Source organism: Bubalus bubalis, chromosome 13, assembly GCF_019923935.1.
Source record: "Bubalus bubalis isolate 160015118507 breed Murrah chromosome 13, NDDB_SH_1, whole genome shotgun sequence".
Taxonomy (NCBI): Eukaryota; Metazoa; Chordata; class Mammalia; order Artiodactyla; family Bovidae; genus Bubalus; species Bubalus bubalis.
The window spans coordinates 19071204-19096809 of NC_059169.1; the positions used below are offsets into that span (position 1 = coordinate 19071204).

General features: G+C 42.8%; 1 protein-coding gene across 1 annotated transcript in view; it reads right to left on the reverse strand.

Moving 5' to 3' along the window:
• The window catches only part of LOC102396286 (ATP-binding cassette sub-family C member 4-like), a 157310-nt gene that overhangs the window by 92144 nt on the left and 39560 nt on the right, over positions 1-25606 (reverse strand). The window contains 5 exon segments of the mRNA XM_045162475.1: positions 3336-3432; positions 11993-12079; positions 12304-12395; positions 17580-17771; positions 20403-20492. Of these exon segments, the coding sequence (XP_045018410.1) occupies positions 3336-3432; positions 11993-12079; positions 12304-12395; positions 17580-17771; positions 20403-20492 (558 nt within the window).

A 25606-nucleotide genomic window follows, 5' to 3' on the forward strand; every position in this document is an offset into this window, starting at 1 on the left:
CTAAAATAAAAAAGTTTGAGAGGAATTAATTTACATTCAATAATATTAAACCAACCTAATATTAATCAGGAAAAGTTATCTGGTCTTAAATTATAATTTGGGGGGAAAAATGATCCCTGGGTCTAGAATTCTTGTTGAGAAATCTAGTACATTCAACTCAACACAGAACTGAGCATTCTGTTCCCTGCCAAACCCTGTGTTAGGTGCTGGAGGATGTGAAAGAAATGTAGGCTCATGTGTTAAAAATGGAGGACATTGGCATAACTGCTATGGGCACTTAGGGAAGCGAGAAGTACAGAAGTTGGTGGGAGGATCAGCACAGTCTTTTAGACAACGTTCAAACTGACAGAAGCCTCATGTGAGAAGTAGGATTTTTAAAAAGCAGTCAATTGGGAAGAATATTCTGGGAAAGAAAGCTAAACTTGACAGAAAGGTGGGCACAAGCACACCTGCATATAGTAAGAGTCACTCATCAAATATTTGCTGACCACTGTCATAGTATCATGTGTCCCAGGTGGGACAAGACATATAGGGAACCAGCCCTGGACAGAGAGATGCATCTCCCTGGTCTCTACAACTGCCCCCATAAACTCAGGAAGTTCCCAATGGAATTCAATATTCCACCTGTAAAAGTAATTAAGCAAGGAGGCCATGAGGCTGGAGTGGCTCTAAAGCCTTGGCTGTCTGTGCCCACAAACCAACACCTAAGCCAGAATCAGTTCACTCAGATTCGAGAAAAAACTTAGGAACTACCAGCCACAAGCAGCCAACCAGGATTCCCCAGTCAGGCAGCTGCTTAAGCCTCAACCAATCTAATCATTTTTCCAGTGACTGAGTGACTGAACTGAACTGAATCTAATCATGCTCTTTGAACATGTGTGACACATCCTTGTACAGTTTCCCTTCCTTACAAAGTCATATAAAATAATGTGCAGATGTTTCACTATTTTCTCACCCCATGAAACTAGATGTGGCTGATTCACTCCGTGACAAATAAAACATTAGGGGAAAAAAAAACTCAAGATGCAAAACTAACCAAATGAGAGCAGCCCTGGTTACAGCAGGTCAGGTGGAGGGAGATGACCCCACTCACTGTAGCCCCTGAGGTGAGCAACTGGGAGGAAACCAATGAAGCCTTTGGGTACCATGTGATACTGCAGAGCTAGAAAATTATGCAGGATATACTGTGTCTTGTTACACTTGGGAGGCAAGTGTAACACACCTCTTTAATGAAATCACCACTCACCACATCATATCTATAATACGCACAATGAGATGACAGTACAAAGACAGCAGTTTCACCCAGAAGCCAAGTGCTGACAATTTGGAGGGGACAAGGGGGCAGCCATCCCCCCTCTGCTGCGAGAGAGGGACCAGACAGTGATGATGGACTCCAACCCATCCAGGGGTGCTCACCAGTGGACAAATGGTTATTTTGTTAGTACTAAAACTGGAGGCAGTGTCCTCAAAGGAAGCAATAAGAGGACCCTAAAACATCTAGGGACTGGCAAGATAGGTTATTCTCCTGCCACTGATCCTGTGCTCATAACCCTGTCAACACGGGTTTACACACTAGAGTCGCCCTCTCTGCACGTGAAACCAACTGCTCTCAAGCTTGAGAAACCTTAGCCCTTCCCCCACCCCATTCCTAGAGGAGTGGAGAGGAGCCCATATAGGGAACTGTTTCTAGAGAGGCAGGGGTTAATAATAATATAGAGAGGCAGGAGTTTTAATAATCTTTCTTAGAGAAGACATTCATTTCTTAAGTTGAGGATTTGATCCAGGACTTTGGAACAGTCAGGGGTTAACGACAGAGGTCCTGAGGCCCAGAGGCAAACAAGCAAAGGATCGAAGCAAGCAATCACTAAGTCTGAACACTTTGTACTAGGCTCCACCCCACCCTCAACCATGCTAAGAGTTGTGGGTTGAATGGTGCTGCCCTCCTCAAAAAGATAGGCTCAAACATGACACCCATACACACAACCTTATTTGGAAACAAGATCTTTGCAGATGTACTCAAGGTGAGATCACGCTGGAGCAGGGTGACCCTACATCCAATAAGACCAAAGAAACCCAGACAGACACAGGGACTACAGCCATGTGACATCAGAGGCAGAGAGCACAGTGTTGCAGCTGGAAGCCAAGGAACACAAGGAAAGCTGGTGAACACCAGAGGCTGGAAGGAAGGATTCTCCCCTGGAGTCTCAAGGGAGAGCACGGTCCTGCCAGCACCTGGATTTGGGACCCGTAGCCTCCAGAACAGGGAGACGATAAACTCCTGATTTTTTAAGTCACCCAGTTTGTAGTGCTTTGTCACAGCAGCTCTAGAAACTGATACCCTAGCCTGAGCCCACACTTCTGTCTCCTCAGCTTTACTAAGACTTGTAACTGCTTCTGCTGTCCCCTCTCCAGTGACCATCAGAGGACTCTCTTAACTCCCACATCAGACCACATCCCTCCTCTGCTCTGGACCATCCAAGGCTTCCATCCCACTTCTGGTCCCTGCGCACAGCTCAGAGACTAGCTCCCTCCCATCCCCCTGCTCACTCTCCTCAGACACACTGGTCTTCCTGCTGTTCCTCCAACCTGACAGGTCAGCTCCTTCCTGAGGACCCCTTGTCTCAGACCCCCTCGCCCAGGTGACTAGGTGACCCTCACCTTCATGTCACTCAGACCCCATGAGGCACCAGCTCCTCAGGGAGGCAGCCAGGATGTCAGCCCCCCTCTCTGTCACATCCTCCCCATAAGAACAGGAGCCCCATGAGGACAGGGCCTTGTCCTCCTGCTGCACAGGCTCCCACACGTATCAGGCACATAGAGACCTGGGCAGGGAGACCAGCAACTGGAGACACCAGCAGAGAGGGCATCTCTGACCCGGGTGCTCAGTTACCCAACCTCACTTCTGGTGTTAATGGAAGATGCTCTTTAGGCAAACTATATATAACAATCACCTGGATACAATCAGGTCTTAGTGTCCCTAATTTCTAAATAATACACTTTGACTTAAGTCTAATTTCTAAAAAGTACACTTTGACTAAATAAAATAGCATCATTATCCTTTTAAAATTTCATTAGAACAGTGACGATGTAATAACCCTGTGGTTGTACTTTCATACACTTTAAGGTTTATGTGACTTAGAGTATCACAGTGACATTTCTCCAGGTCTTTGGAGTCATCCTCCAAGGCGTGAACATCAGCTCTGAGAAGAAGGGGGTGAAAAACTGAGGGAGAAGAGGGCGCTTACCATGAATCCAAGCATAGTGACCTGCTGAGAGGTCTGGCTTTCAACACATCTGAGCGCTAGCAATTCCACAGACTTCTATAAACTACTTACATCTTCCAGTATCAGAATCTGACTTGCATCTTTTAGGTACTGCAGCTGATGAGTCACTAAGATTGTGATCTTCTCCTTCAAGGCCTGACGAATACACCTACAAATGTAAGAGGTACAGTATGCAAAAGCACATTAACGGGAGTGCTTCAAACTGAAAAATTATATGTTGAAAACAATGAGACAAAGATCACACAGAAGTCAAAGATCTGTAGTTTAAATACCAAATCAATAAAAATTAAACATAAATCAATTCATCTGACTAGGCTCTTAAATTTATCAGCAAGAAATTTGAATCTAGCACTGCTAAAATATTCTAAAAAGCAGTCCAGTGAAGAAGGTACCAACAGCTAAGCTTTTTTTCCCTAAAACTCAGGTTAACAATTATTTGCATGCTTCATAAAGGGAAATAACTGGGTAATACTGAGATTCCAAAACTTGACTGAACTAAAATACTATTTTATCACTATTCAGGAATGGGAGGACCAGTATCTATGTCATATAAAAATTTGTACATTCTTAAGCAGCTTTCTAGATGATTATTTATAATGAATGATGCACATATTAGCAACAAAAAATTAATAGATTCCTGGTAACCTTTGCCATAGAGCATTTGCTAGACACTTGTTCCCAAAGAATATTAGACAGAAAATGAAGGCCAATTTGGCCTCCATCAGTCTCTACAACATGCCCAGTTCCAACCAGGAAGAAAGTCTTCTTTCACTAGGACCAAACCCATTCCAAATGTAAGAATAGAAAACAGAATCCAAACAGCCCAAATCACAGTGGAAATCACCCAGTGGCTCAGAACACCCACCTGTTCTCTACAGACAAGACTTCCCCTCACTATTCAACCTTAAATCTTATTCACAGTTAAAAAAACAAAAAACAAAAAAAAAAAGGTTCCTCCATTTTAAATGCAGACCCCTAGGGACTCAGCCCCAGGCTCAGCCACAGGGTCCGCAACCCCTCCAGGGAAGCAAGTAGCTGGGTCCGGGGCCCCAGTGACCCCAGGCAGGATTCCAGGCAGGTTCTCTGGGAGCCCGTGGCCCTCGCAGAGCAAATCTCAGGAACCTGGGCCAGAGCTCAGCTTGTGAGTGATTCAGATGGAGAGTCTGGAGGCAGCAGACTGCAGCTCAGTCCTTCTCACAAGCCTGATGACATTGGACAAGAGTCTAAACCTCAGTTTCTTCTTCTCAAACAGTGTCAATGACAACTTCATCCACATGTTCTGAGAAGTCAACCACCAATATGCTCAGTAAGCATCAGTCCCCTTCTCTGCTCCTCCCTAACCACAAGTAGCCCTGTGCTTTGGACTCAGGACAGAAAAGTCCTAAGGGGACACCCTGGACACTGGGTCTGTGATCAGAAGCAAGACTCCAGGATATAGACACATACACCATCACTTCATTAAGTCCAAAAGCAGTACCTTTTCACCTGTGTTAGCTCAGTGTTCATACCTAAGTTTCTTGACTGTCACCTTTTCAGACTTAGTACCAAAGCATTTAAATGGCATTCTTCTCCTTAATTCATAAATACCTGCCAATAGTCCCTGAAGGCGGGTGTTAACCAAATGCAATGTGCTGTTATGTCCAAGATGGACCAACCCAAAAGTTTTAAAATATTTTCTTCCTCACTTTCCATCACAGATGAGGTAATATAAATAAATACAATGAAGTGATCAGTTGATGGCTTTGAATTTTTCCTAAATAATGCTTTTGTTTAATCACTAGAAAAATACACTATTTTCCAAGTTTTTAAAGGAAAGATTTCTAGGTCATGTCATACAAATGATTGAATCAGCAATCATTAGTTGTTTATCTGTTACTCCTATATAAAGGATGTGTTAATCCTATAATCCTACATATAATCCTATATAAGGGCTGTGTTAAGAGGGGACACATCCCATGGTGAAGGGGATACAAATAAGACAGACAGAATCCCCACCTCCATTCATTCAATCAGCAGAGGTTTGTTGAGGAGCCAGGCATTGTCCTAAGTGCAGAGGATACACCCACACGTTAAGATGGAAATCAGTACTCTGCACTGTGCACAGGGGGATCCTCTGAGTGAGTGTAGAAAATGCACTATTGCACTATGACTTGTGCTCTGAAGGAAAAGCAAGGGGTCCTAGATGAGGAGACACGGGAGCCCTGAGACTATCTGGGGAAATATCCTGGAAGAAGACATAGCAGGTGCAGAGGTCCTGGGACAGAACAAGCTGGGCTGAGTCACATTCCTGCACTCACAGCTTAGGAGGGGTAGTTCAGTTGAGTTGCTCAGTTGTGTCCGACTCTTTGGACCCCATAGACTGCAGCACACCAGGCTTCCCTTTCCTCACCAACTCCGGGAGCTTGCTCAAACTCATGTCCATCGAGTCAGTGATGCCATCCAACCATCTCATCCTCTGTTGTCCCCTTCTCCTCCCACCTTCAATCCTTCCCTCATTGGAAAAGACCCTGATGCTGGGAAAGACTGAAGGAGAGGTGGCTGCTGCTGCTGCTGCTAAGTCGCTTCAGTCGTGTCCGACCCTGTGCGACCCCATAGACGGCAGCCTACCAGGCTCCCCCATCCCTGGGATTCTCCAGGCAAGAACATTGGAGTGGGTTGCCATTTCCTTCTCCAATGCATGAAAGTGAAAAGTGAAAGTGAAGTCGCTCAGCCGTGTCCGACTCTTAGCGACCTCATGGACTGCAGCCCACCAGGCTCCTCCGTCCATGGGATTTTCCAGGCAAGAGTACTGGAGTGGGGTGCTATTGGGGCGGGGAGACTCATAAATTGTCAAGTGAACCCACTGAGGGCTGGGGGAAGACAGAGGGCACGGGCGCCCCCTAGAGGAGCAGGAGGGAATGGCAGGGCCTATCCTACACCTTTCTTCTGTGTCCTGGGGCACTGCTTGCTCCCTGGCTCTGGGACAGAGAGACCAGTATGTACAGACAGACGGGGGTGAGAAAGGACCCCCACAGAGCTAGTACAGCTGGACACCGAGTGGGTGTGGGGACGAGCTGGAAAGGCTTATGGGGGCAGAAGAAGTCTGTTCTGTCTGAGGACCTGGAGCTGCTTCCCGAACATGAAGGGGTGGGGGCAGGGGGTGTCCATGAAGGACTGAAGCAGGTGGGTGAGCTATGTAGACAGGAGGGTGAGCTGTGTAGACAACAGCATGGGAGTCTGATCAGGACACACCTGAAGAGCTGATGACCCAGGAGGTGGGGGTCTGGGACGTGGGGCTGAACCAGGATGGGATCCACAGCATGATGAGACTGCATCAGCTCATCCAAGGCCTCTCATCTTCTGTAGGTAACAGAACCCACTTAGTGCTCACAGAATAAAGTTGTAAAACTCACAAACCTCAATGACCTTGGATATAGATTCATGACTGTAGGAAACTGTTAATGGCAGCAGCAGTGTGATTCATCCACTTTTAATACAAAGCCCTCCCCATGACTAAGCTTCCACGTGACCACCATCTCTCACAGCGTATTGTTTCATCCAATTCTCTAACTTGAGAACACCCTCCAGTTGCTGCTGAGTGATTTCCTAATTTGCTTTCATGCTCTCTGCTTTAAGTCACTCTAGAGGTTGTGGTTCTGATCAGCAAACAACAATCTTAAGCTTGCTTCTCTCAAGTATCCAAAGTGGTACACCCAAAATATTGGAGAGATTTTATAAATGTCTCCTGTGTTTGAAAAAGAACTCAGGAGAACTTCTGTGATCAGTACACTATACTTGGTACTAAAATGCCTGTTATCCCCTCCCTGTGATGTGGATGCAATGACTAGAAGATCCTGTTCCTGCTCTGATGAGGAACTTGTGCAGATGCTCACAAGATGGATGACAGATATTTGTGAGATCAGGGTGGGGCGCTGGGAACAAGAAGGCTGCTATACTCAGAATGCCAGGAGGGTGGGGTGGGGAATCCCTGTCACAGTACTAGCTCCTGTCACTGAACTCATGACAAGACACAGGCACTTCTCTAAGGGAAAACTCATCAAGTCATGATCAGGAGAAGGTGGGAAAGGGGAGTCAGATCTGGGAGCTGAGGGCCATGCCATGTGTCAGCTGCCCTGCTCACTCATGTTCTGAAAGATGCAGTGATACTATGCAGTTTTCTTTTAATTGTGGTAAAATACACCTAATGTGAAATTTACCATTTCTGCCATTTTAAGCATAGAGCTCAGTGGTATTAAGTACATTCACATTGTTGTGCAGCCATCACCACCATCCATCTCCACAAATCTTTCATCACGCTAACACTAAGGACATCCTACATTTGGGCAGATCCCACCAAAGACTAATGACCACTGCTTAGTGGACGTGGAATTCCAGCTCCTCATATCCAGAGCTCAGAGTTCCTCACACTTCTCCCTCTCAAACACTGGTCTCTGCTGAAGTCTCTACTTTGCTATTCTGGACTTTCTGTAAATCAATCGTGTCCCCTCAGATTCACCTGCTGACACCTTAGTTATTAGTACCTTAGAATTTGTTGACAAGGACCTTAAAGAAGTAATGATCACCCTTAGTTATACTGGACCTAATCTAATTTGACTGGTGTGCTTAGATGAAGAGAAGACTAAGACGTAAGGACAGAAACACAGGCATGTAAATCAATGAAGTTAGAACACACCCTCCCACCATGCACAAAATAAACTAAAAATGACTTAAAATCTTAATCATAAGACACAACACCATAAAACTCCTAGTAGAGATTATAGGCAAAAAAATCCACAAGTAAACACAAAGGACCCCAAATTGCCAAAGCAGGCTTGAGGGAAAAAAGAACAAAGCTGATGTAGAGCCCTCTCAGTTTTCCGACTGTAGTACAAAACTACAATAATCAAAACAGTGCTGTACTGGCACCAAAAAGGACACGTAGATCAATGTAACAGAACAGAGAGCCCAGAGATAAACCCACACACCTATGGTTAATTAATCTATAACAAAGGATACCAGAATATACAGTGGAGAAAAGATAGTCTCTTCAACAAGTGGCTCTAGAAAAACTGGACAGCAACATGTAAAAGAATAGAGATTAGAACATTTCCTCACACCATATACAAAAATAAACTCTAAATTGTTTAAAGAACTAAATGTAAGCATGAAACCATAGGATTCCTAGAAGAGAATATATACAGAACACCTTCCAACATAAATCATAGCAATATTTTTTGGATACATCTCCTAAAGCAAAATAACTAAAAGCAAAAATAAACAAATGGACGAACTAAATTTTAAAGTTTTCTCACAGCAAAGCAAAGCATTAATAAAATGAAAAGATAGCCTACTGAATGGTAGAAAATATTTGCAAATGATAAGACCAATAAGGTGTCAATATCCAAACTTTGCATACAGCTCATACAACTCAATATCTTAAAAATAATCCAATCAAAAAATGAACAGAAGACCTGAATGGCCATTTTTCCATAGAAGACATATAGGTAGCTAACATGCCCATGAAAAGATGCTCTGCTGCTGCTGCTGCTGCTAAGTCACTTCGGTCATGTCTGACTCTGTGTGACCCCATAGACAGCAGCCTACCAGGCTCCTCGTACCTGGGATTCTCCAGGCAAGAACACCGGAGTGGGTTGCCATTGCCTTCTCCAGAAAAGATGCTCAATATCACTAATTATTAGAGAAATGCAAATCAAAACTGCAGTGAGATATCACATCTTTCAGAATGGCTATCATCAAAAAGTCTACAAATAGCAACTGCCGACAAGGTTTTGGCGAAGGGAGAAACTTGTACATTGTTGGTGGGAATGCAACTTAATGCAACCACTATGGAAAATAGTGTGGAGGTTTCTTAAAAAACTAAAAATAGAACTATCATATAATCCGGCCATTCCTCCTGGGAATATATTCAGGAAAAATGAAAACACTAATTTGAAAAGATACATGCAGCCCAATGTTTATAGCAGCATTGTTTACAATAGCCAAGATATGGAAGCCATTTGTGTCTATCTTTCTGTTATTGACCCCTAATATAATTTTTTATGATCAAATAACATAATCTGAATGATTAAAAAAAAAAAAACATTCTCTGACATAAATTATACCAATGTTTTCTTAGGTCAGTCTCCTAAGGCAATAGAAATATAAACAAAAATATACAAATGGGGGCTTCCCTGGTGGCCTGGTGGTAAAGAATTCACCTGCCATTGCAGGAGACACAGGTTCCCTCCCTGGTCCAGGAAGATCCCACATGCACAAAGCACCTCAGCCCATGCAGCACAACTGCTGAGCCTGTGCTCTGGAGCCCAGGAACCGCAACTACTATTCCTACATACCACAGAGCCCGCGCTCTGCAATGAGAGAAGCCACCATGAGAAGCCCATGCATCACAGCTAGAGAGTAGCCCCTGTTCATCCCAACTAGAGAAAAACACCCACAGCAACAAAGACCCAGGACAGTCATAAATAAATAATTTTAAAATAAAAAAATAAGAAATGAACATATGGGACCTAATGAAACTTACAAGCTTTTGCATAGCAAAGGAAACCATAAATAAAATAAAGAGAAAACCTACAGAATGGAAGAAAATACTACAAATAATGTGACCAACAAGGGCTTAATTTCCAAAATATACAAACAGCTCATACAACTCAACAACAATAACACAAATAATCCAATCAAAAAATGGGCAGAAGAACTAAATAGACATTTCTCCAAAGGGCACGAACAGATGGCCGACAGACACATGAAAAGAAGCACACCATTGTGAATTATTAGAGAAATGCAAATCAAAACTACAATGATGTATCTGCTCACACCAGTTGAAACGGACATCATTAAAATAACAATGGCTGAGAGGGTGTGGAGTAAAGAAAACCCTCCTGTACTGCTGAGATATAAATTGCTGCAGGCACTATGGAAAACAGTATGGAGGTTCCTCAGAAAACTGAAAATAGAATTACCTTATAATCTAGTAATTCCACTCCTTGACATATATCTGGATGAAATTATAAATCACAGGTACCCCTATATTCATAGCAACACTATTCACAATAGCCAAAACACGGAAACAACCTAAATACGCATTCACAAATAAATGGATGTGGTATATATAAACAATGCAATAGTACTTAGCCAAAAAAACAAAGAAAAAAATAATGCCATTTGCAAAAACATGGATAGACCTGGAGAATATCATACTAAATAAAGTAACTCAGAAAGAGAAAGACAAATATCACGTATCGCTTATATGTGGAATCCAAAATATGGCAAAAAATGAACCTATCTATGAAATAGAAACAGACTCACAAAAATTGTTAACAGACTTGGGGTTGCATGGGTGGATGGGGTGTGGGAGAGGGATGGACTGAGAATTTAGGGTTAGCAGACACACATTATTATGTATAGAATGAATAAACAACAAGGTCCTACAGTATAACACAACAAACTATATTCAATATTGTGAGAGAAACCATAATGGAAAAGAATATTAAAAAGAATGTATGTATGTACGTATATGGGCTTCCCAGGTGGCTCAGTGGGTAAAGAAGCTGCCTGCAATGCAGGAGATGCAGGTTCAATCCCTGTGTCGGGAAGACACCCTGGAGAAGAGCATGACAACCCACTCCAGTATTCTTGCCTGGAGAGTCCTATGGACAGAGGAGCCTGGCGGGCTGTAGTCTATAGGGTGGCAAAGAGTTGGATACAACTGAAGCAACTGAGCACACACACACATGTATGTATATAACTGAGTAACTCTGCCATACAAAAAATTAAGACAATATTGTAAATCAATTATATTTCAATTAAAACTTCAAAAAAATAAAAAAGGACAGAGACACAGGAGTGCACGTGGACAGAGGGAAGACCATGTGAGGACATCGTGGGGTGGATGCCACCAGTAGGCAAGGAGAGCGGTCTCAGCAGAAATCAAACCTGCCCACACCCTTAACTTTCAGCCCTGAGAACTGTGAGAAAATTAATTTCTATTCTTTATGTACCCCCAACTATGACAACTTGTATAGACTGAATGTTTTTGTCCTCAAAATACACACATTGAAACCTAATCCCCACCGTCAAGGTACTGGAATATAGCTGTTGGGAGGTGATCAGGTCATGAGGATGGAGCCTGCATTAAAGGGATTAGTGGGTGTCCTTATAAAAGGGACCCACACGGCTCCCTCATCCCTGCCACGACATGAGGACACAGGAATTGGACCCTCACCAGACACCAAATCATTTGGCACCCTGATCTTAGACTTTCCCAGCCTCTAGAAACGAGAGAGATAAACTTCTTATAATGTGCCTTCAACACATGATGGAGGAAAAGAACTGGCAGCCAATTACTGGGTTACCAAGTCCTACTCTCTTATTTAAAAATGTTACATCAGCCTTCTTATCCCTGGGGTGTGGATCCATCAACTGCAAGTTGCAGGGGGAAATCTGCCATCTATCCCTCACTCCCTAAAGCACAGACCCCACTGTCCTCCACACACTGGAAGCACCTTCTGTATGTTCCTCTCCTGACCTCATCATGAGGCAAAATTTCTCTAGGATGGATCTTCTGTGGAGGGAAGGGAGGGGGAGGAGGGACACCAAGGCTGAGTAAGCTGAGTTTCCTGAAGCACAAAGACTTTCCTGAGCTCTCTTCCCTGATCTCTCTCTACAGGTACCTGGAAGGCAGAGATCATAGAAAATAGAAACAAACTTACTGTTCAAACAAGTGTCTGCTGACTCCTGCATCCACTGCACTGAGCGGATCGTCCAGGAGGTAAATGTCTGCGTCCTGATACATGGCTCTAGAAAACATAGAGATATGTCAGGAGAGGATACTTCACACTGCCTGCGTCTCATCTCTGAATCATGGCGGCATCCACCAACTCCATGTTCATTTCCAAGAGCCTAGAGAAAGGAGCAAGACCCTGCTTCACACAGGCCCACCCAGTGAGTGGGGTCTGTGTGCTCACATCCACTAGGAGCCACAGAGGAGGAGGGACAGGATGGCAACTGAAACCCCATTTACCTGCCGAGGCTGACCAGGGCTTTCTGTCCTGAACTCAGTGGGGTTCCTCCATCTCCTATCACAGTTAGATCTTCCTTCAAATTTTGCAAATCCTGTATGGAGATGAAAAATGGAAAAGAGAAAAAGATTTAAAATGTGTTCTCCTCCTGCCATTTAACCTTTTAGTATCTGTTTTTCATACAATTGTTTAATCAACAGAAATGGGCTTATTTCACAGTGACTATAACTATAACCTGGAAAATTAAAAAACAAAAACAAAAAACCTCTCAGGGCTTTTCGCTGGTTTTTATTCTGCATTTTTTCAAAGCATTTATGCATTTGACCATTTTAACAAATATTTACTGAGGACTGATAATACTCCAGGCATTCTTCTGGGCACAATGAATTCAGCCATGAGGAAACAAAGCCCCTAGAGCTTCTCTCCATGGTGGAGATGGACAATATGGAAAATTAACCTCAGTGAAAGTACTGAGGACAAGAAGGAAAAGGAAGCTGCTCAGGGGGATGGAGACTAAAGCGGGGAAGTGAGTCCACACTGGACGGGGAGGGCTCTGCTCAGAGGGTGTGTGAGCAGATCTGGCAGGCAGGGGCAGCTCAGGCAGACCTGGAGAGGCTGCTCCTCACAGAGGGAGGGGCGAGTACAGGGGCCACGGGGAGATGCCCAAGGGGTTCAGGACAAGCAAGGAGGTCATGAAAGTGGGAGCAAAGTAGGAATGAGGGGAGTGAGGGCAGAGATGGAGCAGGAGGAGCCTGGGGTCACTCCCAGTAACAGGGGGAGGGGAAGAAGGGAGAACTGACATCGTCTGAGGTTTTTTAAAGAATCACTTCTATGCTTTGTGGAAAATAGGAAGTAAGGTAGGGGAAGGGTGAGGGCAGATACAAGTGAGGAGGCTACTAGAATAATCTAGGGAGCAGTGAAAAATGGAGAGATGGGGTTACACTCCAGACGCACTTGGAGGGTGGAGTCTGTAAGACCTGCTGACGGGATGGGTGTGGGCTGTAAGAGAAGAGGAGACTGTGGTGTTGGGCTGAGGAAGGGGAAGGACAGGGTCTCGATGTTGGAGATGGTGGAGGCAGGTTTAGGAGACTTCTCTTGTGGACAAGCTGAGATGACCTCTCAGTGATATCACTGTGCAGCTGGACATGCAGGTGTGAAGGTCTGTGCAAGAGACACAGGTGCGAGGGCTGGTGGCCCAGGAGGTGAAGGCTCAGGATTTGTTTTATTTCAAGTTATCAGTTTTGCTGATCTTGGTCTCTGATTCCCACTTTCAGAGAAGGCATAACACCTGACCAATGTCTTCACAGTGATACATAAGGCAAGTGACACAGTGACAGACAAGGTCTGTACAAGAAATAGGAACAGAAAGAGCAGGCTGGGCAGGAAAACCAAAAGGAAAGAGACAATGTGCTCAACAGGCACCAGCAGATCAGCTGAACTAAGTAGTTGCTTGTCTGTAGAACCAGTAAAAATTCAAAGTTAAAAAGGATATGATGTTTTGACTTCAGGATCTGGGAATCTACCATAAGTTATATTTGAATATTGTTTAAAAAGTAAATAGACAAATCATTCTCTTTTCCCTTGAGTATCTGAGGAAATTAAAAAAAAAAAAAAAGACAAGAATATCCCCAAATGACAAGATAGCAATCAGGTTAAAGTTACACAATTATTATATTAGAAATCTTTGAATTATCTACTAAACCCCTCAGGCATCAATCTAAGATACACAGCACTACTTTCTGCAGATGACGCCCTCACTGTCTGTCTCTACTTGAGCAAATCTGGGGAGAAAGCAGGTGGCACACTGGTGTCTCCATGATAAACAAGTCCTTTAATCTCCCTAAGTCTTGCGTTCCTCTTCTACAGAATGTGCTGCAGAAATAAGAGTCACTAAACTCAAGGATCAGAGAAGGCAATGGCACCCCACTCCAGTACTCTTGGAAAATCCCATGGATGGAGGAGATTGGTGGGCTGCAGTCCATGGGGTCGCTAAGAGTCAGACACGACTAAGCGACTTCACTTTCACTTTTCACTTTCATGCATTGGAGAAGGAAATGGCAACCCACTCCAGTATTTTTGCCTGGAGAATCCCAGGGATGGGGGAGCCTGGTGGACTGCCGTCTCTGGGGTCGCACAGAGTTGGACACGACTGAAGTGACTTAGCAGCAGCAGCAGCAAACTCAAGGATAATGTGAGACTCTACGTATGAACACCCTCCATAAATGGAAAAAGGACAGGAATTGATTGTAACTTGCTACTGGTGGTGGATGCCTATTTTCTCATCAAACCAACAATGGGACCCCGTGGATCATAACATGCAAAGAAATGACCATAAGGAGAAGAAAGAAAGTGTGTCCATCATAACCCACACTGATAGCCACAAAGACACACAGACAAATACAGGTTCCCTGCTCACTCAAAGCTGAAGTGGGGTACATAAAATGAAAGGCAGCAATTGCACTGTCATGAAAATTTATCATTATTTCACTTTCTTTCTTTGACAAGTTCAGAAGTTATTACTATCCCTTGCTTTGGTTTTCATGAACAATGAGCCATTTTAAGATAGGTTCCCAGTTCTACACACACACACACGGGTGCACAGAGTTGTTGGCCTCTGTTTCACTGTTGAAGTCCTTGCAAACTGTTCTACTTAGCTTTTGTGCTTTAATTCTACGTTATTTCATTTTGTTTCTCAAAACAGTAACATGTCATGGCACAGAAATCTTCATCATGTTCTAGAAAAGGCACTGAGATCCACTCATTCACTCAGCACAGTTAGGGCACAAGAAACAGGCTCTCCAAATCTGGTAGCAGGACTGAGAGTGTGTTGTTGACTCTGGCAATTATTTATGGACCAGCCCCAAATGGGAAAAATGTTTCCAAGGATTTGATGTAAAATCCAAGTCAGGCTAATTTCCCAGCCACCATTTTCTGATTAGGTTAAAGGGAAAAGCCTGACTTGAGCATATATTACAATTCCTCCCACTGACAGGAAGGTGTTTTTACTCACATTATTTTCCTTTAAGTTAAATTTCACCAATTCTCACTGAACAGCAGACACACACACTAGAAGCAAACTAGGAAATGGTGATGCGGGTTTGATGCCATCCATCCAGAAGTATGTCAAAGGCCCTTCAGAGATGGAGGAGACTTACAGTAGAGACACCACCATTTAGTGCTGAAATGGTTAATGTGGGCTGGGCATGAGGCCCTGGCAGAGGAGTCAAGTAGTGGGAAGAACACACCTTCCTTCACAGCTTTTCTTCCACTTGGAATCGCCCCTCCTCTCACAGCCTGTCAATATCCCACCCATCTTTCCAGGCTCAGCCCAAACACATTCTTCTATGAAACCATCCTGGACTCATCGCTTCCTGCTGGGCTCCTAAGGCTCTGTTTACAACTCTCATCTCTCATGAAGGACCCATCTTATTCTGCTCCATCATTTGTACACATACACACAGCTTCTCTCAGTTCCTGGGGGGTAAGATGTGTGCACTAAGCACTGTGCTGGACCCTGACACTGATTATTTCTAATCCTCACAATAAGCTCACAGGAAGCACTGGGCCCATTTAACAGATGAGGAAACTGAGACTAAGTGAGGTCACATCACTGTTCTGAGGGCAGTCAGCTGTTAAACAGAAGAGCTAGAATCCGAACCAGGTCATGTCAGTTCAGAGTCTTCTGCTCTTTCATATCAGGCTGCCCAGGTGGTGACTGAAGAGCATATTTGAAATGAAGGTAACACTAAACTAATTCAAGTCTTGAAGGCCTCTATACCTAGGCACAGAAGAATCAACACACTTATTATCCTATGATTGTCAAGGCAACCTGAAAAGAAGATGTCCAAGTTGGCAGGAATGTGTTTTTTTACACATTACAAACTTAGAAACATGAAATTACAAACTTATAGGCATCCAAGAGGGGTTTGTAAGGTCAAATAATTTATGTGGGAAAATATCAAATTAGAATTTATCAACATGATACCTTTAACTATGTAATGCCTAAAAGTTTTTAAAAGCCTTAAAAGCTTTTTATAAAAACTTGTTTTAAAAAGTTTTATAAACTGGTTAAAGATAATATACAGACAAATGTTATATACTATATTGCCTATGGTAACAGAATATGTTTATTGTGGATTTATGTGGCATCTGGTCCCATCACTTCATGGCAAATAGATGGGGAAAAGGTGGAAAGAGATGGGAAAAAGGTGAAAACAGTGACAGATTTTAATTTCTTATGCTCAAAAATCACTGCAGACGGTGACTGCAGCCATGAAATTAAAAGCCCCTAGTTCTTTGGAAGAAAAGCTATGATAAACCTAGACAGCATATTAAAAAGCAGAGACATCACTTTAACAAAGGTCCTTATAGTCTAATCTATGATTTTTCCAGTAGTCATGTACCGATATGAGAGTGACCAAGGCTGAGTGTCAAATAAATGGTATTTTTAAATTGTGGTGCTAGAGAAGACTCCTGAGAGTCCCTTGGACTGCAAGGAGATCAAACCAGTCAATCCTAAAGGAAATCAATCCTAAATATTCATTGGAAGGATGGTGGCTAAAGCTGAAATTCCAATAATTTGGCCACCTGATACAAAGTGCCAACCCATTAGAAAAGACCCTGACACTGAGAAAGACTGAGGGCAAGAGGAGAAGGGGACGACAGAGGATGAGATGATTGGATGGCATCACCGACTCAATGGACATGGGTTTGAGTAAACTCCAAGTGATAGTGAAGGACAGGGAAGCCTGGCATGCTGCAGTCCGTGGAGATGAAAAGAGTTGGACAGGACTTAGTGACTGAACAACAATAATGAAATGTTTACAGATGAACTAATCTGTGGTCTAGGATCTGCTTTAGAGTCCCAGGGGATGGGGTGGGGTGTTGGGTGGAGGGGGGCACAGGGCAGGAATAAAGACTCAGCAAGACTGGCCACCAGCTGACCCCTGCTGACCCTGGGGGTGGGAACATGAGGGTTCATTACATGGTGCTCTCTATTCTTACAAATTTTTGTTAATTGTCCATTGAAAAAGTAATCTAAAAGTAAATGAAACTTTACCAAATGAAACAAAAGCATTCTGTGACCATCATTATCACATCAGAATTAAAACAGCAATGTATATGACTGCATACTTACCCAGAAGTCCAGCTTAAAGCAACAAATAAAAGACCTTTCGAATTAAAAAATATAAAAAGAACTTTCAACAAACCTTTGATCTAAACCAATATTATTATTATTTGAAATACCAGTACATGCAACTCAAAAGCCATTACTCACCTTTTCCAAAGCACAAGCCTTTATTACTTTTTCATATCGCTCCTTTTCATATTTCTTCCCAAATAAAATGTTACTCCTCACAGTTCCTGAAAACACCCAGGGCTGCTGAGAAACATACGCGATCGTCCCGTGCACGCTGACCTTCCCCTGGCTCGGGGGCAGCTCCCCCAGCAAAGCGCTTAACAGTGACGACTGCAACAGATGGCAACACACACAGGTGAACAGGCAGCACTTAGGACGGAACATGCCCCACAGCACAGCGAACCCAACCCTGGTGCTTGACCAAGGATATCAGAACAGGATAAAGTACAGCTCTGGAAGATGCAAGAAAAAATGGAAAAGAGCACTATTGGTCAATATAAACTAAAGATTGATAAGGAATATTAACATGATAACAATCTACTCAGTCTGCTCCCGATTAAATGCTCTACTCAGCAAAGACTAAGAATGTCTAACATCCTTCACTAGCAGAGCAGACCAGCAGGATGTGTATTTTGTGTATCTGATGTTTAATGCAGTTGTTCCTGCATCTGGGTATCTTTTACTTGACAAATACTTGTTCTTAAAAAGCTATGTGGGGACTTCTCTGTTGGGTCAGTGGTTAAGAATCCACCTTCCAGGATGGGCAGAAGGGACAGTTTGGGAGTTCAGGATGGACAGGTAGGTACACACTGATGTATTTAAAATGGATCACCAGCAAAGGCCTACTGCACAGCACATGGAACTCCATTCATTGTTACATGGCAGCCTGGAGTGAAAGGGAGTTTGGGGGAGAATGGCTGGCATATACCCTTCACTGTTCACCTGAAACTATCACAACACGGTTAACTGGCTACACCCCAGTACAAAAGAAAATGCTAAAAAACAATAATTATATCCAGATAATAAACACTAAAAAAAAAAGAAGAATCTACCTTCCAGTGCCAGAGGATCTGGTTAGATCCCTGGTCCCCTGGTCGGGGAACTAAGATCCTACATGCCCCAGGGCAACTCAGCCCACATGCCACAGTTAAGAGATGCCATGCACTCTATGGCGTCAATGCAACCAAGTAAATAAATAAATATATTTTAAAAAACTTTTTTAAAGCTATGTGTGAAGAGTATATCCAAAGATTATTATTTAAAAGAACTCTGAGGTTGTTGTATTTGAAGAACAGAAGTCCATCATGCCCAGGGAACTCAAATCCTGAGCTCTGTGACAACCTAGTGGGGTAGGATGGGATGAAAGATGGGAAAGAGGTTCAAGAGAGAGAAAACATATGTATACCTATGGCTGATTCATGTTGATGTATGGCAGAAACCAATACAATATTGAGAGGGTAACAGGCAGTAAGGCCAGGGGTCTCCAAAGGGAGGAAATAGACTGCAAGTGTCAGACATTTTTATCTCTCTTAAGTAGCAGGAGGAAACAAACTAGCGATATTTTTTATCCTTCTCTATACAAATTTAAAAGGAGGTTTCTCTTAAAATACTGTGTTGCCATAATGACACCTGGTTTCACCTGAAGTTAACCATTCTCAAACCTTGAGATAAGCAATGCATTTTTCTTATGGAAATGTTTTCTTACACTATGCTAATATGCTACGCATTTACCCCAAACTCTGTCTTCAAGTCGGTTCCGCTTCATGGCTCAGAACCTACTTGACAAACCAATATGTTATCCTCAGATATTGTTGCCCTAATATATGTACATGAAACTATTTGTATGGTAATCTGCCCTTCTACAAGATTCAAGTTAATTATTTTATGGCCCAGGATGAACCATTTGGTGCCAAGATTATCCCAAAATGCATCTTATGGGTGAGGGGCCTGGTGCCATTCTGAGTTTTAAGACATTCCTTTCTTTCATTAACAGACTGCTAGTGACTATATAACATCCAGCTGAAGACTGGCAGGGGGGTACCCTTTCTGTCCCCTTCTCATGCCTATGTCAGAAGCTTTCTCTATCTCCTTTATACTTTAATAAAACTTTATTATACAAAAGCTCTGAGCGATCAAGCCTCATCTCCGGCCCCGGATTGAATTGTTCTCCTCTGGAGGCCAAGAATCCCAGCGTCTTTTCGTTCAACAACAACCTTTCAATATTGTAAAGCAATTATCATCCAATTAGAAATAAATTTTTTAAAAAGTCCTTCATGGAGGAAATCATCATCCTCTCGTGTGCACACCCCACATTTAGGTTTCTGTATTTTGTTGTACAAAACACAGGACACTAAGTGCACACATACATGTCCTTCAAATCTCTTGTAACACAGAGAAATGACATGCCTATGTCCACGCCATCAGAGCACTCACCACACTGGGCTGAAATAGTCTGCCTGCATATCTGTCTCGCCCCAGAACCTGGTTGCCTCTGGAGGGCAGAGGCGTAGGGGTCTTGCTCACATCTGTACCTTTATCTCCAGCATGTGGCTGCACATTCACTACACGTGCACTAACAGGATTGAGTCATCATGTGAGGAAATGCTCAGAGCTTCCTGGAAGAGCCTTCACCACCTCCAGACTTCCTGGAGGGGTCTCTGTGACAAAAAGAAGTCCCCACTGTCTGTCCATCCTGAACAGCTGCCACATAAATAATCTCCTTCTCTGAGACGTCCAAACTCCCTACAAGCAGTTCCTAAATATGCACCGTGAAGCACCAAGAAGGAAAACACAGTGTGCATTTATCCAGGTTTATTTGCCACTAAATCTTGCAAAACGAATGTTCCATGGAACATACCTAGAGAAACGCTGTTCTAGGTACACTCAGCTCTGGGCTCCACTCTGAGGATTTAACAGGGGCTGTGGTGCTGCATCAGGCTGACAAAAGGCATCCCAACTTACCTTTCCTGCTCCCACAGGTCCAACCACAGCTAACAGTTCACCAGCTCTGACAGTAAAAGAAAGGCCTTGTAGGGTTGGAGTCTCTGATGCCTGAAAATTAAAATTTATAGAAATGTACCCACATTACTTTAGAAAGTAGAGAAAATAACATAATAGTCATTGATACTAACTCATATTTTTCTCCTTCCTATTTTAAGATACTGTGTCCTGAAGGCCTTTTCATCCAATCCTGTCTCTTAGGGGGTTTGAAGTAGTTTTAGTTGCCTTTAGGAAGCCTCCTTCTTTTATCAGATTTACATACAGACAGAGCTCTAGACACCAACAGAATTTAAGTAGGAGAAAACAAGACAACTGCCTGAAATGCAAACTGAATGATGCACACTAGTTTATTAAATAATGTACTCAATAGAAAATTCAGTATGGGAAGTTTTTAATCATTTGTAAGTTTTCATCAGGACCCTTGGTTTATAACTGTCTCATTAATCTCCACAAGATGACAGCATAAGTACCTAGCATGCCTGGTCCTTTATCAAATAAACTGAAAGTGAAAGTCGTTCAGTCCTGTCCAACTCTTTGCAACCCCATGGAATATACAGTCCATGGAATTCTCCAGGCCAGAATACTGGAGTGGGTAGCCTTTCCCTTCTCCAGGGGATCATCCCAACCCAGGAATCGAACCCAGGTCTCCCACATTACAGACGGATTCTATACCAGCTGATCCACAAGGGAAGCCCAAGAATACTGGAGTCAGTAGTGTTAACTACAAAGCGGCACTTACCAAGGGCATGGCCAATGAGTGAACAACAAAGGCATTTGCCATCTGCCTCTACAGAGATTGAACCCCATGCTGCTATAGCTGCTGACCTTCAACAACCCCTGAGGCAGTTCATGGTGGAGTGAAGCACTCTACTGCAGGGAATCTGGTGGGACAGGCCTTTAGATAATTGGATGTTTTTAGGAACAGATTTTATGATCTCAATCCTTGCATCTCCTCATATCTAGAGAAGCACTAAATCCCTGCATGGTGACATCAGAGCCTCATGACTAAGGAAAAACCCTTTTGTAAAATGAGTGCTTCATGGTATTGAACTCCCCCTTCACCAAAACCTTATATATTGACCTTCCCCCACTGCCACTTTGGAGCAGTCTCTCAGAGCTATCTGAGATGCTGCCTCCCAGGCTGAAGTCCTCATTTTGCCTCTCCCTCCAAGGCTTTCTCACCCATGACCTAACCCAGACAGCCTTAATTACTAATGACCCCAGCAAGCGGCACAGTCCTTCTACAAGCAAGGCCTGGAGAACAGAAAAGGGTGTTCTGTACTATAATGCAATTTGCACAGAAGTCTGTGACCATGTTTTTAAGCTCTCGAAAGAACAAGATAGTTCATTCTAAAATGCTGCATAGCTGGCACAAAAGCAATTCAATGGACACCTGCACACACTGGGGGTAGGGGGGACACAGGGGAGAGAGGGACAGATGCAGCATTGGGCGCCCCAGGTCCACTTGAACACCTGCACGGAAGACGCGTTGTTTTCCCCCACCTGCTGCTCTGGGCCGCGGGCTGCCTGGCCATGCTCTGTGTGATGACCAGCTCAGGGCACCAGCCTGGCCCTGACGTGACCACAACCCAGCTTTACTGAGCACCACCAGGAGAGCCCCAGTGCCGCCACTCCTCAGGGGCACCTCTGCAGCACCAGAAATCTGGGAAACCATAAAAGCTATGTTTCCTGTTTTGATGCTAAAGTTGCTAATACTACTGCTTTTTGGACTTAACAAAAGGTAAAAGCTACCCCTCTAACTCTGACCTCACAACCTGTGCCAAAGTCTGCCTCTGAGGCAGCCAGGTTCTTTGGAGGAATTCTCCTTGTCTTGGGTGTGCAGGCTATAATTTTTTTTTCTCTGTAAATTCTGCAAATCTAAAACACAAAACTACCACACTCTGTGGGCTTCCCTGGTGGCTCAGATAGTAAAGAATCTGCCTGCAATGTGCAAGACCCAGGTTTGATCCCTGGGTGGGGATGATCCTCTAGAGAAGGGAATGGATACCCATTCCAGTATTCTTGTCTGGAGAATTCCATGGACAGAGGAGCCTGGTGGGCTACAGTGCATGGGGTTGCACAGAGTTGGACATGACTGAGTGACTAACACTAACCCCATCCTCTGAAAATAGACCTGTAAAATTAACAAGGACTGAAGTGTAATTCACTGAAACCAAAACATTATTTTTCAATATGTCCCATATGGAAGATGCTATTCCAGAATCTTTAAGTTTTTAAAAAGATGCATATAGAAGCATCACCTTTGAAAAAAAATCAGTTAAATCATTTTGCTCAAAGGGAATATTTAAAATATTCTGCATGAATCCTTCTGGGCTATTTTCTATTACCTCAAATGGCTGCTGCTGTGGGATTAGATTCTCTCTCCTTAACATGCCAAATGTAACTCTGTAAGTGATGGAAAACACTGTCCAGTGCAGACAACCTCATGATCCTTTTGCAGTTGCAGTGAAAGTTGCTCAGCAGTCCCCAGGTAAATGATAGCTCAGCAGGCTATCATTTCAAAAGTGGAATAAATTTTAAAATTTAGTATCCTTAGAGTAAAATTTTGTACTATAATTATAACAGTTATTTTTTCTACATGGAGAAAAAGATGCCATGTTCCAGATTTAAAGAAATGAATGGAAAGGATACAAAAATAGCAAAGTATAACAGATTATTTTTCATACTTGTAAAGCACCTTGAATCATTTAGAAATTAAAAACAATGCCTTAAAGACTAGGCTTAACATAAAATGTTGGTGATTTGCTATCTCACATTAAAGAAGGGAAAAGTTGGTCTGAGGATGTAACTGTGATGTGGGCCATAAAAAAATCTGCTTTAAAATACCATACTGTTAGTATTTAACTGAAAACTTACCTACTTTATTTCAAGTCTGAGTAACTTATAGGATTTATACAAAGTCAAAAACCTTCATCTATAGAACCATGCTGAATTTTTCTTATGACTGTTAAAAAGTATAAAGTTGATTTAATTATATTTTACTTTGTATTTCAAAAAAGTATCCTAACACTGTTCTACCTTAAAAAGATTTCCACCAAGCTATCTTAAAAAGCAACTTCCATGAGATAAGAAAAAAGTTATTTTAGAATCATTTACTAACTCTTTAATGAGACAATCATTTTAAGTTTTAACACAGTAAATGGGAGCAGTGCAATTTCAGAAAAAATTTTTAGTTGATCAGATTATTGTAGATTTTTAATGATGATTGCCCTGGGTAAACAGATCATACATTTTCTTTCCTCTCTATCCTTTCTCCGTTTAAATCCCTGTGGTATAAGCATGCATACTTTCATTTATTTAGTTTCCTTATGAAGCACTAGTTTTTTCAGCTTTAGAGAAATCCTTCTTCCCTGCCTTTGACACACTGGATTAGTTCAGGGGCTTTACTGAGCTTTTGCTCACTAAGTCTCCAGGTAATTAAGGCTTTTTTGTTTTGGTTTCTTTAGCCTACAGTGGCTGAATTCAGCACTTGGTTTTCAATATTTTATAATAAGAAATGACAAGCTGCTTCTGACCATTTCTTAAGCCAAAATTCCTTACTTTTAGATAATTAAAGATTCACAAAATGAAGATTTATTATTTCTTCACTGCCTGCTGGTACAGCTATGGTTTCTTTTACTTGCAAGTTTATACATATTCCTAATGTTTTCAAGTGCCTTAATTGTTTAATATCTCTGGCATTAAAAGTTTCTGGGAAAAGGTACGCTTACCTCACATTTTTGTGTCTCCCTCAGTAGTAACAGTCTAGGTACCTCACAAAAAAATGTTATTATGGTGCCATGGCTGTTAGTATTTGGTGAGTGCTATAAGAGATAACTGGAGAAGGCAATGGCACCCCACTCCAGTATTCTTGCCTGGAAAATCCCATGGATGGAGGAGCCTGGGGGGCTACAGTCCATGGGGTCACTAAGAGTCGTACATGACTGAGGCGACTTAGCAGCAGCAGCAGCATAAGAAATAACATTCAGTTGAAAATATTTAGAATTCCCATTCTCCCAAAGTGGTAAAAATTAGCTACAATAGCATAATTATCATTTACCTAGATAGGAATACCTTTGCGTTGCTTAGCTAAGTCACTTCAGGCGTGTCCGACTCTGCAACCCTATAGGCTGTAGCCCACCAGGCTCTGTCCATGGGATTCTCCAGGCATGAATACTGAGGTGGCTGCCATTTCCTTCTCCAAGGAAACCTTGCCGCACAATGTTAACACTGTAGCTATTTCTGTGAAAATGTAGCTTATGAAGCCTCTCATCTCTATAATTTTGAATTCTGCTCTAACAGAATCATAATATGGAATTAGATTTTTCCAGAAAAGACTTACAGCAGAACTCACAGCTTTTTCCCCTCTTCCTTTAGCAGTTTAGTATCTTGAGTTTTTAATAATTTGTTTTTTTTTTTACTATAGAAAAAGTAGATTCAGATTTTTCATCTGATTTATTCACACAGACTTTAGTACAACTGAAATTCCTTATTTTACCTTACATATATTTGTTGTACAAGCAGATACTGCTGTATACAGATATTTTTATTTCAGTTCATTAAAAACTGCAGGGCCAATCTGTATCATATACTGAATTGATTTAAAATAAATCTACATGTTTACTTGGAACAAAAAAAATCTGCTAATGGGTCATACAAAGTAAGTGTTAGCAATCACATAGAGTGGCCTTTATAATGGAATTGTATCAAGTGCTTTCTACAAATGTTTCAAGAGCATTATGACGAGAAACACCAAGCAGGAGGTAAATCCACTGTATTAAGGTAGGAGAAGCTCTCAGGTTAGATCAGACACCTTGTGGGAGTTTCCATGTCCGGAATGCGCAGGGACATGGTTTCATGTATATGGGAACAAACCACTAGTTGTTGGTGGGAACAGCAGGTGCTGAGTCAGAAGCAGGTGAACATGTTGCAGGTGGCACCACAGAGTCACAGGCACAAAATACAGGGTGAGTCTACAGTCAGGACATGTGCTCTGTGGTCCCCACTCTGACAGCAGCCAGGCTCCTATGCTCAGCTCCAGAGAGTGGACCCTCTGGTGTAGGTGCCTCCTCCAAGAGTCCCTCCAGCCCTGGGTATGGGAGCAGCTTCCTGCCTTTGATAACCCCTGGGTTGTCTCACGAATCACTCTTTTTCCCTTTCTGCTT